The sequence below is a fragment of the Tamandua tetradactyla genome, chromosome 4 (assembly GCF_023851605.1).
Source record: "Tamandua tetradactyla isolate mTamTet1 chromosome 4, mTamTet1.pri, whole genome shotgun sequence".
NCBI classification, from domain to species: Eukaryota; Metazoa; Chordata; class Mammalia; order Pilosa; family Myrmecophagidae; genus Tamandua; species Tamandua tetradactyla.
In genome coordinates, this window is record NC_135330.1 from 1,942,581 (window position 1) to 1,958,442 (window position 15,862).

The following is a 15,862-nucleotide window of genomic DNA, read 5'->3' on the forward strand; positions in this document are numbered from 1 at the left end:
GAGATTTGCCAAAGACAGTAATTTTGCTTTCAATTTAATTGTCGATGCAAATTCTCTGGAAATAATTAAATTCTAGGAACTTGTCCCTTGAGGACTTTCTTAAAACATGATATTAGAGCTGCACCAGCCAGCTTTCAATTCTGCCTGGCAGGATGACACAAATCCATTTTATCTAAACGTGTTATTAAAAAAAAGTAGTTTTATTATGAAGGGGTTGCTGAAATATTGTCACATTCCTAGCACTTTGAAATGTCTTACCACTTGAAAGCTTGCAGTTTTGTTGAGACCTGGACACTGGCAGGCATTAAGGACTGAAGGTCTCACCTAAGCTTATGCAGTATCTGAACCCATGCTGATTCTGATGGGTAGAGATTGAGTTACATTTGGGTTTTAGGGTTCATGCCCGGGCTTGGTGTCATTGAGTCTGTGATGTTCAGAACTTTGTGAGCTGGACAAAAGTTTTGTGTACTTCAGTATATTCATTTTATAAATAAGGAGACTGAGAACACAAGTAGCTTCCACAAAAGTCCGTATGTCCTGTGGACGAGAGGCCATGCTGAAACTCAGGTCCCAAGGGCAGTTTCTCTTGAGCAACTCTGTCTTCTGTGAATTCATTTCTTCACCCACCTGGTCAGAGTTGTTCCTTCTTCCTCTGGCCACATTTTAAGCTAGACATTCTCTAACATTGTATTTCCCTCATCATATTTACCCTCTTCTGGGTCTGCCATCCCTGGTAGGCTTTTAGTCCCTGGAAGGCAGTGACTTTATTATTTTCTTAGTTCCTCGAGCCTGGTTCAATACCAGAAACAGAAGCGCTCGTGAAATGTTTTTTGGAGTGAATGAGCAGATGAATGGATGCCATGCCAGCGTCATGAGTGACTTTCACATTTGGAGGCAGCTGCCAAGCATTCTTTGTGCAAGAGTTTGCCACTGGCCTGTGCTGTGGAGCTGAAGACCAGGACTTCCCTTGGGACCTTGTCTTTGGGGGTGCTGGGTGACTCTAGTTGTCTCTTATGTGTTTGGATTATTTCCCACTCCAAGGTCCCTTCAACACTAACACCCATGTAGAGCCATTTGATGTCAGATGTAGAAGGGAGCTCAGTGGCCGTCTGGTACAACCCCATCCTTTCGCAGACCAGGGGACTGAGCGGCCTTATATCCCCACTCTCACACCCACCCCAGAGCTGGCACCCCAAGGGAACCAGGCAGGCTGTGATCCTTCCTTCTGCAGCTGAGGCTGAACAGAGCGTGGAGCTTTTATACTACTGGAGGCCCTGGTGGGAAGCCAACGAGATCCACCCGCCTTTGGTCTAGCGACACCAGGGACTGGCAGTGGGCGGATTTGTCATCTGGAAGCCCCGCGTCGCAGTGGTGATTAGCCACAGACCCTTCTTGCTGCCTCACATCCGGCCGCTCCTCCCAGCCCGTCACAAAATCCCTTGTGCAGCTGTCCCCACCTTTCCCAGGCACCTGGGGCCCTTCTCCCTGTGAGTCAGCCCTGCCGGGCGGCCTCGTCACCCGTGTGGCTGCGGCCCTGTGGGCAGCCCCGTGAGGTCTGGGGAGCTGGGCTGGGGCGGCCCTGCTGAAGGCTCCACCAGGGCTGGGCGCACGTGGGACAGTTCCCACCCCTGGGGCTTGACCACCGCTTCTCCTCTGACACCAGAGCTCTGGAGTTGAGAACTGGGTCAGGGGAAGCACGCGGTGGTGGAGATGGGAGACGGGCTAGGCTGTAATGACATCACGGCTCAACGTCCTCACCTCCACCTGGCTTTGACCGCAGGGGAAAGCTCAGCCTATGGCTGGAAAAAATCGGACCGTAGTTTGGACAGGGCGCTTTAAATGGGAGTAGTAAGTCAGGGTTTTTGTTTTGGTTTGCATTTGCTTTGCTATGCATTTATACCGTATCATTTTAAAAACCACAGTTTGGGCAGGGTGAGGACGCATGAGCGTGCGATGGGGGACACAGCTTTGTGGGGACAATAGCATGGGGAGTTTGCTGAGGCTTTCCTTATCCCTCGAGTTGGGTGACGCTGAGGCCAAGACCGGGCTCCTCCCTTCCTGCTGCGATGCTGTTTCCCTCATCCTGGCCTCCCCCTGGGGTTAGCCGTGTCCCTTCTTCAAACTGGAGATTCTCTGGAGGTAGGGGACAAATAATCAGAAAGGGGCTCCCGCAACCCTCAGACCAGAGACCCTGCGGCAGGGTAAAGCGGAAGTGGTGTGTTCCCAAGGGGCAGAGTCGTCCCATCTTTCTGCCTCTGTGACCAGGCGGCGGGCACAGGGCGGGCACAGGGCGGGCACAGGGCGGTGGGCACAGGTGGTGGGCACAGGGCGGTGGGCACAGGGCGGCGGGCACAGGTGGTGGGCACAGGGCGGGCACAGGTGGTGGGCACAGGGCGGGCACAGGTGGTGGGCACAGGGCGGCGGGCACAGGGCAGGCACAGGGCAAGGAGGCAGGCAGGGTCCCCTCACTGGAGGCCCCTCTGCCGGGGCAGGGCCAGCCATGGCACTGACCACCGCTTTGAGTGCATCTGTCGTGCGTGTGTGTGTGTGTGTGTGGCAGAGGGTGTGAAGACATGCAATGTGCAAACCTCCTGTGTGAGAGGACCCGAGGGTGACGAGGAGGAGGAGGTTCCTCTTCCCGAAGGGCGTGGTGAGAGCAGCGAGGCAGGTTTGGGCTGGTGGACGGCACGGCTCAGCCCCGCCTGGAACGTGACCAAATGCCGCTGGGACCAAATCCAGCCTCTGTGCATTAAAGGCCCAGGCGGGGCCGCCCTGTAACTGGGGCACAGGGCCCTGGGAGGAGCCCGGACGCCCACGGGAGCCCGTAAATGGGAGCCCGGGCTCCAGCGTTGGCTTCGCGCCTCATTTTGGAAAGCAGCGGCTCAGCCACGCCCCTCCTCGCGCTGGCCAGCCCACACCCAGCCACCTGCAGCCGTGAGGTCTCTGTGCCCCAAAGCAGCTTTGGTCTGGTCTGGGATTTGCTTTGAACAGCAAACCAAAGCAGTCGAGTCAAAAAAGCTGCATTTAGCACTCACCATGTGCCGGGCTCCATGCAGCCCTTTGGGAGGGCTGGGGTGGAAAGAACAGGTCCTTGCTCCCGGGCTCACAGCCCAGAGGGGGAGGCGGCCATGCACACGCGCGCACACACACACACACACACACACACACACACACACACGCTGCTTCCAGGGGGTCACTTCCCAGGGATGGTGTGCCCGTGAGCAAGGTGCAGTGGGGACGCTGGGAAGGGCAGTGGGGACGCTGGGGAGGGCAGTGGGGACGCTGGGGAGGTGGCCGAGTGCAGCCTGCCAGGGAGGAGGCAGCATTTCAAGGAGCAATCCACAGAGGACCCACACTTGGGCCAGGTCTTGAAGGTGTCTCACTGGCAGACAGGTAGGGCAAGGACAACCCGGCAGAGGGCAGGTGTCCAGAGATCTGATATATTCTGGAACTTCCAGTAGTTTGGCCAAGTGAGGGCCATGGGTCACTTCTGTGGATGACTGTCCCATCCCTCCATCCCCTCAGCTCCCTGCTCCTCTTCCCAGCTGATGGCTCCTCCGTCCTCCCTCCATCACCCCTCAGTGATGCCCCTTCTCCCCAGGACTTCACACGTGCTGATTGGTGCTCCCCGTGCGCCGGATGGGGGAGTGTGGGTGAGACCCACGGAGGGCATGTCCTCCCAGGGCCACCTTCCGGGGAAAAGCCCACAGAGAGCAGCAGACAGAAAGTATCACTGCAGGCAAGTGCCATGACGAAAAGAAAGGAACTGCGTGTATCAGGGAGCTCCAGCCCTCGGACTCCCCTTCTCCCGTCAATCTTCCCCTCTCTACCCAATCGTTTCACAGGATTGCTTATCCTAAGAAGCAGCCAATAACAAGTTTCCTTGACTCTTGCTTTCCCTCTGCTTATTCAACCCCCATTTCTCTGCTTATTTTCACAAACAGCTTAAAGGAACTTTCCACACATGCTGTCTTCACTTGAACACTTCCCTTTTGTTCTCTAACTCATTCCGTGGCTCGCTGTCTCTCCAACTATTCCTGTCCGCAGCGGTCTCTGTGTTTCTTGACCTGTTAGTATGATTTCACCCAATTTTTCTCTCTTTCTTGAAAACCTCTCTTCTCTCATCTTTCTAGGGCCTACTCAGTTTTCCTCTTCTTTCACTGGTTCCCCTTATTGGCTGTGCAGGCTTCTCCACTCCCCTCGCTCGAATGACCCCCAAGACTCTTATTGTGAAGGGTCTGGGACCCATGAGCGCATGGACGCAGAGTGAGTGCTCAGTGAATGAAGGAATGAAACTTTGGTGATCCTCTGGAGTGAAAGCTCCAGAAGGACAGGGGTTTTCTTTTTTAATCTATTTGTTTCATCGCACTTAGAAGAAGGGATGACATATAGTAGATGCTCAGTAAAATTTCTGAGTGAAAGAATGGCTAAATGTATGGAGATACAATGAATGATCTGTAGATGGCATTTATCATTCCGATTCTTTAGAGATCATAGGCGATCGTAGGAGACTGACACTCCTGCCAGTCAATTTAGGTCCGAGGAAAGATCCCCTCCTGGTGCCTTCTCACCTCCAGCTCCTTATAAACCATCATCCAGTCACCTTGACCCTGATCACACTTGCCACCATCGCCCGTGGCCCAACTAAAGCCCAGGATACTGAGGTCCCATCCGAAATGGTGCGGACAGCGTGTTCTCATCTTCTACCCAACTTAGACAAGACTCAAGGATGTGGACCCAAATAGTGCCCTCCCTCAGCTTCAGGAGCTATTCCCAGGCGTTGTCCTCTGGACAGGTGAATCGGACAGAATGTACTTGGCTCCGCATCCCAATCTTTGAATGTACTCCAAAGCAGCAGGATTAGTTTAAGAGACAACTTTTATAGGCCTCGAATAATATGTTGAGCGCGACTGAAAGTTTATCATCACAGACATTTCCCCCTGCGTTAAATCTTGTATTTTTGGACTTGGAATTCGGCTTTGGAATCAGTTGACCTAGCTTCACGCACTGGCACTGACTAGTTGGACAATTCTGTCAAATCATTTTGCCGTTTTGGTCCTCAATTCCTTAATCATGCGTTCACTCACGTGTTCCCGTTTCCTGGGACCTGGTCATGTGTCAGGGACGGTGGCAAACGCCGAGCCTCAGAAATGCAGAATTGGAGGAGACGTGGGCCTTGCACTTGAGAAATCACCGGGTGACTGGCCTGGCTGGACCTCCCACCCCTACTCCTGTCCTCACGGCCGCCCGGTCTGAGTTCCTCCCCCGCCCAGCGGCGTTCAGCATTGCTGATCTCCTTCAGCTTCCCTTGACTTCTTCAATGCCTTATCTTCATGAATTTCCACTTAAATCATTGACTGCTTCTTCTTAATCTTGTTTGTCAAGGTCCCTTCTTTTATCTAACTTGTAACTGTTGGAATGTCTCAGGAAATGGTCCTTAAATCCTCCCCTTTTCTCAGTCTGTGCCCTGTGCTGGGTCATCTAACACCCCTGAAGCTCCTGTGACACCCACGTGATGGTGGCTCCCAGCTGCGTATCTCCATTCCTACTTCTTCCTGAGCCCCTCACTCAGTGAGATCCAGCTGCTTCCTCACCATCTCTGCCTGATGCTCTACAAGCATTTCAAAATTAATAGGTTGAAAACTCAACTCTTGATCTTCCCTTTCTCCCGACTTCCCCAAACCTGTTCCTGCACCAGTTTTCCCAGTTCCACAAATGATGGCTGCAGCTACCAAAGCTCACTCTGCAAACCTGGACTAGACAGCCACAGCCTCCTCACTGGCCCTCTCAAGCGGTGCTCACTCCCTATCAATCCATTTGCCACACTTCAAACAGAGTGATGATACAAAATGCAAATTTAATCGTCATGCTCCTCTGCTTAAAAATGTTCAGTGCTTCCCATTACCCTTGGGATAAAGGTCGCGATCCTCCATGTGGTCTAGAAATTCTTGTGGAATCTAGCTTCCTTCTATATGGCCTCCCATCACCACCTCGGAGCACTCTGCCCCTCAGCCCATCCTCCCACCCAGAGGGGCAAGGAGCGTGCTCTTTCCCAGTCAGAACCTTCAGACGTGTTTTCCCTGTCTGGAGTTGGTTTACTTCTTCCTTTGACCTGGGTAGCTCCTATTATCTTTCCAGCTTCAGATCAAAGTTTATTTGCTAATAGAAAACTTTTCCTGCCTTCTAGTCTAAATTAGTTTACCTGATTCAATGTTTTGTATACGCTGAAACATTCCTTTATAGAATGTAACAAAATTTAGAATTACACACGTGTTTTGCACATATTTATTTTACTGATTGTCTTCTCTACTCAGTCGTGTATCCCCAGCACCCAATAGAGGGCTTGACAAGGGCTAGGTGCTCAAAAATCTTTGTTGAGGGTGGGCCATGGTGGCTCAGTGGCAGAGTTCTTGCCTGCCATGCCGGAGACCTGGGTTCGGTTCCCGGTGCCTGCCCATGTAATAAAAAAATCTTTGTTGAGTAATAAGTGAATGAAGGAAGTTCATTTTGATAGCAGACTGAACTTTACTGAATGGGAAGGGCTATTGAATCTTAGCATCAGCTTTGGAAAGCAAAGTGGAGAGCATCCCTTCCTGATGCAGTGGTTAAAAGCACAGATACTGGAGCCAAGCTAGCTGGGATTAAACTCAGTTTTGTCAGTTATTGTATGTGAGATGGGTAACTCCCATGATCCTGAATAAGTACTTAATTTCACTGAGACTTACTTTCTTGTCTATTAAATGGAGATAATAATACGACCTACTTCTTTTGGTTATTATAAGGATTATAATAGTTACAGTAGTTAATACACATAAAGTGCTTAGACAGTATCTGGAACATGATATTTGCCATTATTATTATTATTATTATTATTACTACTACTACTACTTCTGCTCTCTGTCTAGTGCAGGAATGACTCTACAACCTTCCCTGGCAGATAGTTCACAATTTTAGCATTGGGGAACACTCTGCCTGAAATCTTGAGCTATTTTAAACACAATTCTGTGCATCTGTGACAGGACTAGTCCCTCCATTGGCGTGTATAAATGAGAACCAACCCTACGCTAACAGTAATAATTGTAATAATCTCTTATATTTTACTATTCACAAAGTACTTTCACAAATGTCATCCGTTTGATCCTGAGGATAGCCATCCAGGAGGAGTGCGGGTGCATGGTCTCATTTCACTTTTGGGGGTGCCAAAACCAAGGCTCGGGGATCTACCCAACGCCTACAGCTATTGAGTAACCCCTACCAGAGAGACCTGCTTGTCTGCTGCAAGTACTTCAAACCATCCAACTTGACCAGGAAGGAAGCACCAGAACTTCTTTCTATATTTATTTTTATCTCATCCTACCTTTTGTGTTTGTTTCCTAACATATACACTAGCACAATAGCCCCTATGCTTTTTAAAAATAAACAAGCGGATAAATATCTACACATGCACATATTTTAGGTGACAAGCTCAAATGGAATTTTAAGCTGTTTTTTGGAGGATGATATACTTTCAGAGCACGTTGCAATGCTCAGCTTGGTGAATCTTCATAAACTGAACACAGCCAGGTAGCCAGCACCAAACTAGATCACGGAACAAGCTATCGCCGGCCCACAGAGACCCCTCCTGCATCCAGTTCCTGCAGCCAGCCCCAACTCAACAGGAGCCACTTCCTAACTTCTACCAAATCGATTTATTTTTTCAGGTTTCGCACTTACATAATTGGAATCATATAGTATGTTTAAGGCTGAACCATATGAAATTGTCAATATTAAACCGTTTTTGACCTTCACAAACGCAATTTCATATAATCCAAACTAGTAAATGCTTATGAGTCTGTTTTTCTCCTTTACTTAATTTATGTTTGTGGGATTCATCCCCATTGTTTTGTATATAGTTGTAGGTCATTTATGTGCATTTCGTATGGTAATCTATTGCGTGAATATACCACAATTTGTTTATCCATTGATGGGCATTGGGGGTAGCTTCCGGTGTTTGGCTTTTATGAATAATAGAACAACGAACGTTCTAATATTTGACCTTTGATGACCACGTGAAGGGTTTATGCCTGGGGGGGAGTTGTTGGCATTGGGGAGGCACATGTTTGGCTTCAGTAGTTATTGCACAGAGTTTTCCAATCTGGTTGCACCACACTTCCCCGACCGCAATAACACTGTATATTCTGCGTCTTTTTCACTTTAGCCACACCAGTGGGTGTGCTGTGGTGCTCTGTTGAGGTCTTAATTTGCATTTCTTTGATGAATAATAATGTGGTTTCCATATAGTTATTGGTGATGCTCAAGTATTTTTTATTATCATGGAATGCAACGTAAGTAGTTATGAATCCACACTTCTCCATGGCTTCCTCTCGGGAAGAGCAGGATGTTTTCACTAATAACTTAGCTTGCTTTTTCTCAGTTCATTGTAATTGTAGGGGAAGAGAGTCCTGGGCCCCTGGTGCTGTGAATTTGGGGGGCAAACTGAGAGGGGAGGCAGGGACTTTTATTTTACATCTTTGCTCACATCCACTCTGGACCTGAGGGAACCCCTTCTGCACGCAATAGCTGGTTTTCTCCTGCTGTGCCCTGGAGGTTCCCGGACTAGGGCCTCTGGAGCAGAGGTCTCTTCCCTGTGTGACCGACAAAGGATGTTTTAGTGCATTTAGAGAGAAACAAAGCTTGTAGTAACCCCCAAGCAATTCAAAGACAAGAGTAGTTGGACTTAAAAATTTTTTTTCCTATTTTTAAAAATGTGGTTCAAACTTTCTACAGCCTTCTTGGCTAGTTATTTGGTTTCTGATTGCATATTTTCAATGATGATGAACTCACTACTGCCTGAACAGGCCATTTTATTGCCACACAATTTTATTCCTGATAGAAGCAGAAATCTGCCTTCCTGTTCCCTGAACCCGTTGGTCCATGCTCTTCCCCCTATGACTATGAAGGATGAATCCATTGCCTTCCTGTCAGCATTTGAAGGATCTGTAGGTCACCATCAGTTGCCTCCTAAGTCTTCTCATCTCCAGGTGAGACCTCACGGCCTTCAGCCACGGTTTACATGGCAAGGGGTCCAGAGGCCTTGGCCTTCTGCTCACTATCGCTTGGAAGAGCTCTAAGAGTTTGTTGGTGTCCACCTTTAAGTGTGGCATCAGATTGAGGCCCCAAGGGTGACCTGACTGGCATCGCTCCCTTCACGGTCGCTGTTCCGTCTGCCCTGACACTGTTCCCTGGCACCTTCGTGTAATTCACACCCCCACTCAGATACACCTTCTCAGACAGGCCTTTTCAGACTAGTCCTGCTGAAGAGCTCCCTGCTCCCCTGTCACGCTCTCATCACCCTGGTTCATTTTACACATAGGTTTTATTGCCTGAGAAGTTCTTATTTATGTATTTGCCTAGTTGCTTTTTGTCTGTCTTCCCCACTTCATATGAGCCCTGTGAGGCAGGGCCTCGATGCATCTGGCTCTCTACTGTGCCTTCAGGGCTCGACACAGTGCTGGGCACATAGGAGCCCCCAGTAAATATCTCCCGAGGGAAGGACAGAGGTGGTGGAATCTAGATTTGTGCTCAGGTAGCCTGATTCCTGAGCCTGGCTCCTGAACTCCATTCATATTGCCCCCACACCCTGGGTTATTTCACTCAGTCCCACATAGCCTTCCTGCCTCCATTAGACCTTGCATCTCCATCGCTCTGGCCAGCCTGGGCAGCTGTTTCCAACTCAGGCCTGGCAGGGTGGGGCCCGCAGAGGCGCAGGTCTCTCCACGGCCAGCAGATGGTGCTGTTGGGACGAGCAAAGGGGTCAGAGAGGGATGGCTTGTCGTGGGACGGGGGGAGCTGGGGGAGCTGGAGGGGCTTTGCTGGCCCATCCGTCTCTCCTTCCAGCATCTCCAGATGTAAAGCCAGTGCCCATGGGAAGAAGGAAGAGGAGTGGATGAGTCCAGACCTACTGCCCATCAGCCAAAGCCAGGCCTCCTCCCAAGGCTAATGATGGAGGGGGGCCAGCAGGAGGCACTGGCTTCCCCCCCCCCCCACTGCCCTTGGGGCAGGACTTGCTGGTTTGTGTTTATACAGAGCTGGGCTTGCTACCTTCCTGTCAATCTAGTGTCTTCCACTGCTCACCACGCACACACACACACACACACACACACACACACACACACACACACACAATGGGGCTATGGGCAGGGGAGGGGCACAGGGAGTGGGCACTAAGCCTTCTGGGCTTCACATTTTCAGAAAGATTCGTCTTGCTCCAACCTTGGGCTATGCATTTCTCCAGCATGGCGTGTCTTCTCTGCTTTCCCTCTTTGTCACCGTAGCACAAAGCGTTATGCCTTGTGCATGCATGCACTCAATTAGGGTGACCAACGCGTCCTCAGTCACCTGGGCCTGTCCCATTTTGAAACTGAAAGGACACCTCAGCCGATGAGCAAACTTGGATGGTTTGTCACCCTATCAATAAAAAAGGCCCCTCAGGCAATCCCAGAGGCCAGTAGAGCCCCGTGGGACCTGCCACGGAGGGCATGTGGACTGGTCAGCTGTGAGAGTGTCTCAGATTCCCTGTGGCTGCCTCCAGACCTTGTCTTCTGGGGTTCTCTTAACAGGAGACACAGGCTATGCACAAGGCAGCTCCGAGGAGCTCCAGACCAGTGCAGGAGTAAAGTGGTGTGTGTAGCTGTCTAATAATTTTTGTGTGTTTAAGAAATAGGCTTGGCATCATGGAAAGCTTCTTGGAGGGTGGGTTTGAGACCGATGAATTAAGCAGCAGGAGAATTCTGGGAGTGGAGAGAGGCAGGTGCATGCAGAAAGGACACTGTGATGAGTTGTCAGGTATGCATGCACACGGGGCAGTTGGATCAGTTGGGCCTAGGAGAGAAAGGGGGTCCAGATGACAGAGAAACAAAAAATAAGGGGGTGCAATGTATGCTAAAGCTCTGCTGGAAAGATTCCATTTGGGAGGCAGTGAGGGATTTCTGGAAGGTGCTGCTGAGGACTAAAATATTTGTGGGTCCCAAAGGTATTTTACAAAAGTGGCCAAACCTAGGGAAGCCACTTCACCACACTTCCCGACCCTCCTCCTTTCCTTTGTAACTTGGTCTCAACTCCGTCCTTTGGCGCCTTGCTGAAATCCAGTCCCTCATGAGAGCCCCTAAGCTGCTCAAGGACAGGTCTCCTGCTGCCTTCCCTGCAGGGAGCACACTTTAGTGCTTTCCAATAGGAGAGTGCTTCAGGCGGCCACTCGCACCCCTCCCGCCCCATCACGGTGCCCAGGGCTGTGCACGTGGCGGGTTCTCTGGAACCACCCGCTGAATGGTCGAGGGCACCTGCCCACCCACCTCAGAAGACCTGTGGGTCCGTGCCCTTTCTCTGCTTGTGGTGTCCCCACACACTGAGCTACTGAGGACCCTCCCTCCCATCTGCTGCTCGGGGCGGCCTGCCCAGCCTGCCCAGGGCATCTTTGCTTCTCTCTGGGCAGTGCCCTTCCCCTGGCAGAAAAGCATCAGCAGCGGTGCACACAGCTGGGGAGTCTGGCTGTGGGCTCGGGGGTCCCCCAGGCTCGGCCCATGGCGGGGTGACAACTGTCAGGGCCCAGGACCCAGCAGGAGACACGGCAGGGCTGGCTTGGCGCCCTGAGAGCCCGGGGATGGGGCCAGCATTCCCAGGACCAGGCTGATGGAGGCCGGCTGCCTCTTATCCCCCACCCGTGGAGCTTTGCAGGCTTGTCCCCTCCCCCCTGCCGCATGCGTGGGCCCTGCTGAGGCCCTCTCTAATCAGCGGGTGGCTCCTTTCTCCAAGAAGTTTGGGCGCTTCTTCATTGCTAGCCCCGTGGTTTCTCTCAGCGTCGGCGTGTCTGAGCTTGGATTCTGATCTGTGCATGTCTCTGCTGCTGGAGAACAAAGATATTTGCTGGATTTGAGCCAGGCTGGAGGTGTCTGTGAGTCTCCCTCAGCCTCCCGTAGCCTCTCTTTAGGCTGGGGCCCTGGGAGGAGCTGGTTTATTCAAAGATCAAAGAGAAAAAAAAAAGGAAGAGAAAACCTATCCCAAGCAGGTAGGGAGCGAGAGGACTGCGGTTCAGCACCTGGGGATGTTAGGGACCCAGGAAGTGCAGGACGGCTCCTGGGCATGTGTGGCCTGTGGAATGGACAGGCGGCTCTCTGCACTGGGCGTCCGCCTCCCCGGGCTCAGCACTGTCTCACCTGCACCATGCCTGGTGGGTGAGTGAGTGAGGAGAAGACAGCTTCCAGAAATCCCTTCTGGGTGCTGTGGGCCCTTCATGAAAGAAGAGCTCAGTTCTAGAGTGAGAGGGACTGACTAGGGTTACAATCCTGTCTTCGCCACTCACTAGTTTTGTGAGACCAGACAAGCTCCCTGATATCTCTGAAAATTTCTCCTTACTCTGATAAAGGACCCTGCTAAGGCTGGAGAACTGGAGAAGCTGCCTAGAGCCCAGGGCCTGGCATGGCGTCTGCTGACACAGCTGGTGCACGGTGGCTTCATGGGCTGCTTCTCGAACTCTCCCCCAGATTACTTTCCAGTTCCCTTGCACTTAAGAAAATCTCCAAGATGGAGAGACTGGGGCGATCCCGGTGGCAAAAGGCCCTCTGTTCAGCCCGATGGTTGAGGCACCAGGCTCCACCGGGCTTGTGTTTCCTCCACCGCTGGAGGGGAAATAGGGCCCAAGGAGGTAACTCAGGCTGCCTGGCATTCCTGAAACCCTGCCAGTTGGCAGGGCAGACAGTTTTGGTCCTTGAGCCTGTACCATCTGAGAGGTACGCTTATTTCTTTGCTCTGACCGAGGTACTGTGCTTTGGAGGCAATAAGGATTGATTTGAGAGCCCTTCTTTCACGCATCTTCCCCTTCCCCATTTCATCTCTTTTCCCCGGAAGGCAAGGATCAGAGAGGAAAGATGCTGCCGCGGGAAGAACCCTGGATCAAAAGTATAGAGTGTGGGCAGGTCGTATCCACTCGATGGACTTTCTCATGCATGCAGTGTGTGCGTAGGCGAGCATTGCTGTGTGGTGGTGGGGTGGGGTGGGGTGGGGTGGGGGCGCACCGTCCTCAGTGCTGTCTTATGTGCACATTGTTGGGGGGTGGACAGGAAAGAACACATCAGGCCTGATATCGGTTTTAGGATCAGATTTATTACATAGTTTACCTTTACCAGGGAGAAGAAGGCAAGGAAGCTGGCGCATTGACCAGCCAGAATCACACAGACAAATCACATCTCTACCGAGCGAACGTGGTGCAAGCTAAGGAGCCAAAGCAGACAGCTCTGGGGCGCACGAATCAACTGGGCCTCCTCTAGGCTTCCCTCATTGGCTATATGGATTCAATCACTTACATAGTCTTAACCAACGTTTTAAAAACATAACCCATATTCCAATGTCCAACTATTTGCTGTTCTTTCTAGGACGCAGGGATGAAATTATCCAATCTTACAATTTTCTCAATGTCACCAGTCTCTTCTCAGCTCCCATAGTGGTAGCGGTGATAATGGTGGCCGTGGGTGCAAAGTCCACAGAAATTCAGCTGGTTTTTGAGGCTCGAATGAGAACGTGACCCTCTGAAAGATGAACTAAGGCACCTTTGTCTGTCACACACCCAGTGCGGGGTGGTTTTTTGCCCCCAGAGAGCTGTGCTAGGCTCCTATGGTCTCCCCTGGTAAGTGCGCTATTCCTACATTTAAGACCTTCTAGCAGACTGCCGAGTACGATGCTTATTCACAGAGGCTGACAGACACACAGAAAGAACTGTCTTCACAGACACAGACAAAGTCCTGGGACGCTGAGGAAGTCGAGAGGCAGGAAGGCACAGGGCGCACAGAGGTGCCCGCAGGAGAACGTCACCATGGCGTGGGCTGGGTGGGGTTTCATTTGTTGACCATCTTCTTGACCCAGATAGCACCAGGAGCAGCTACTTCCCCTCGACAGGGGGTTAGCACTTTTCTGGGACTTGCTGTGGGCAAACTTCTACACATTTTACTTGGGATACTTCCTGGAACGGCTCCGCACACTGAGGTGGGCCCTGGTCTTGGCATTGCTGTGGGCAGTTTTCTTGGATTAGCTCCTGACACGGAGGAAGACACACCTCCTGAATTTGGGCCGGGCACTTCTCTTGGCAGGGATCCTGGCACGCGGGGAGACACACCCCCTCAGCCTTTGCCTGACACGGCTCTTGGGTCTCCTGGAGACATGGAGGGGGCACGCATGGCTGCTTGCACTGCTGCTCATGAAAGGACATCCTCAGGTGGTTTGCAGAACCTGAAAAACACACACGACTTTAAAGTATCTCATCAAAAGTGCCAGAGAGGGGGCTGGGCGATGAAGGGTGAGAGTGGAGAAGGCAGTGTGAATGATTATTAACCCTAAGTACTTGTTTCTATTGCTTCTCATCCTTTCTTGATTTTTCCTACTTTCACCTCAGCTTCCTATGTCATTAATCTTCTAGATGGGACTTATTCTCATAGATTTTGTCTGGCCGTCTATATCCTTAAACTTCAGTCTGCCACAGTCTTTCCCTATATCTAATTCTCTTAAAAATCAGGTGCAAGAGACCAGAAAGATAGAATACCTAGAATGGTTTCGAAGGCAAAATAAACGGCAAAGCACTTCAGAAATCAGTAGGAAGTAGAGCCAGCCCTGGGAGGAAGAGAACAGAAGAGAATCCTGGATGCAGGGCAGCCCAGGAGCGAGAGGGCACAGGTGTCCTCACTTACCTGATTTCAATAAGACTCAGCAGAGACTGGGTTGTGGAGCCTAGAGAGGTGAGGACTTTTATACCGTGCTTGGCCCCACATGGGGCAGGGCTGACCGGCCACGTGGGCTGAGGCCCTAATTGCGGGGTCACCATAACGAGCTTCCTGTGAACTTGCTGGTGGTTTGAGTCACTGCTTGGGATGCCTGTTAATCAGTCTTCACTGTGGCCACTGGGTCCTCACCGACCTCAGCAGGGAGGGGCTCCCCTCAGATCTCTCATCAGAGGCAGCAGGAAAAGAATGTTCGTAAAGTGTTATCTCGGTCTGTTAAGCCAGAGTTGGGGCCCCTTGTCTGCCCACACTGGTCCAGGATGTGGTGAGAGATAAGATCCCCCTTGCTCATCTCTTCCTGATGGGAAGGCTCCTGCCTAGGACCTGGGGTGTGTTTAGGCCGACGGCACGTGGGGTTTGCTCCTTCGACTGCTTTTTGTCTGCTCTGAAAACTCTCACTCCCAGACCCAAGGAACATGGCTCTGCGCCGGGTTCCAAGCAAACAAGGATATGACAGTCTCATGGAGGGAATGATTTTTCTACATGGAAATCTTGAGGGAAATTGGAGTCATTTGTCACTCTTGGGTTGCAGGATGGGAGGAGTGAAAAAGAAAAGAGAGAAGGCAGATGATCTTCACCTCGATTCATGACTCTTTCCTGAAAGTGGAGTTACTCAGTGTTTTCATAATGACCAAGAAAGCAGACTGGAACAAGGCTAGTTGGTCTCCTTAGCTTCTGGAAAGTCTTTTGTTAGAACCCAGGTCAATAAAATCCAGGGGGATGAAAGAGAACGCTTCAAAGCAAGCACACCGATTCTCTCTACCTCCAGATCTTTCTGTTTGGACCATCACTTTTATCCAGTGTTCCCTCCTTCTTCTTGTCTATGATGAAAAATGATGAAATCCTCATCATTTTTCAAGGTTTCACTCCAGCCTATCACCTTCCAAGAGCCTTTCCTGGTTGCTTTAAACCAGAAGTGAAGTCACCCCTTAAAGATCTCCCATAGTATCTATTGTTTTGTGCGATTTATACAAACTTTACGACTGCCATTAGGAATTCAAGATGATCATCTTGGTCTCCTGGGTGGTAAGCTCCTAGAGGTTAGGGATTGAGCATTAGCT

At 51.0% G+C, this 15,862-nt stretch overlaps 1 protein-coding gene across 1 annotated transcript; it reads right to left on the reverse strand.

The window, feature by feature from the left end:
* Positions 1–13,170: 13,170 nt before the first annotated feature.
* PRR9 (proline rich 9) lies at positions 13,171–14,734 on the reverse strand. Its single transcript, XM_077155657.1, has 2 exons — positions 14,712–14,734; positions 13,171–14,256 (listed from the first exon to the last, which is right to left on the reverse strand). Exon 2 carries the CDS (start codon positions 14,234–14,236, stop codon positions 13,931–13,933), a length of 306 nt encoding a protein of 101 aa, XP_077011772.1. The 5' UTR covers positions 14,237–14,256; positions 14,712–14,734; the 3' UTR covers positions 13,171–13,930.
* Positions 14,735–15,862: the final 1,128 nt, after the last annotated feature.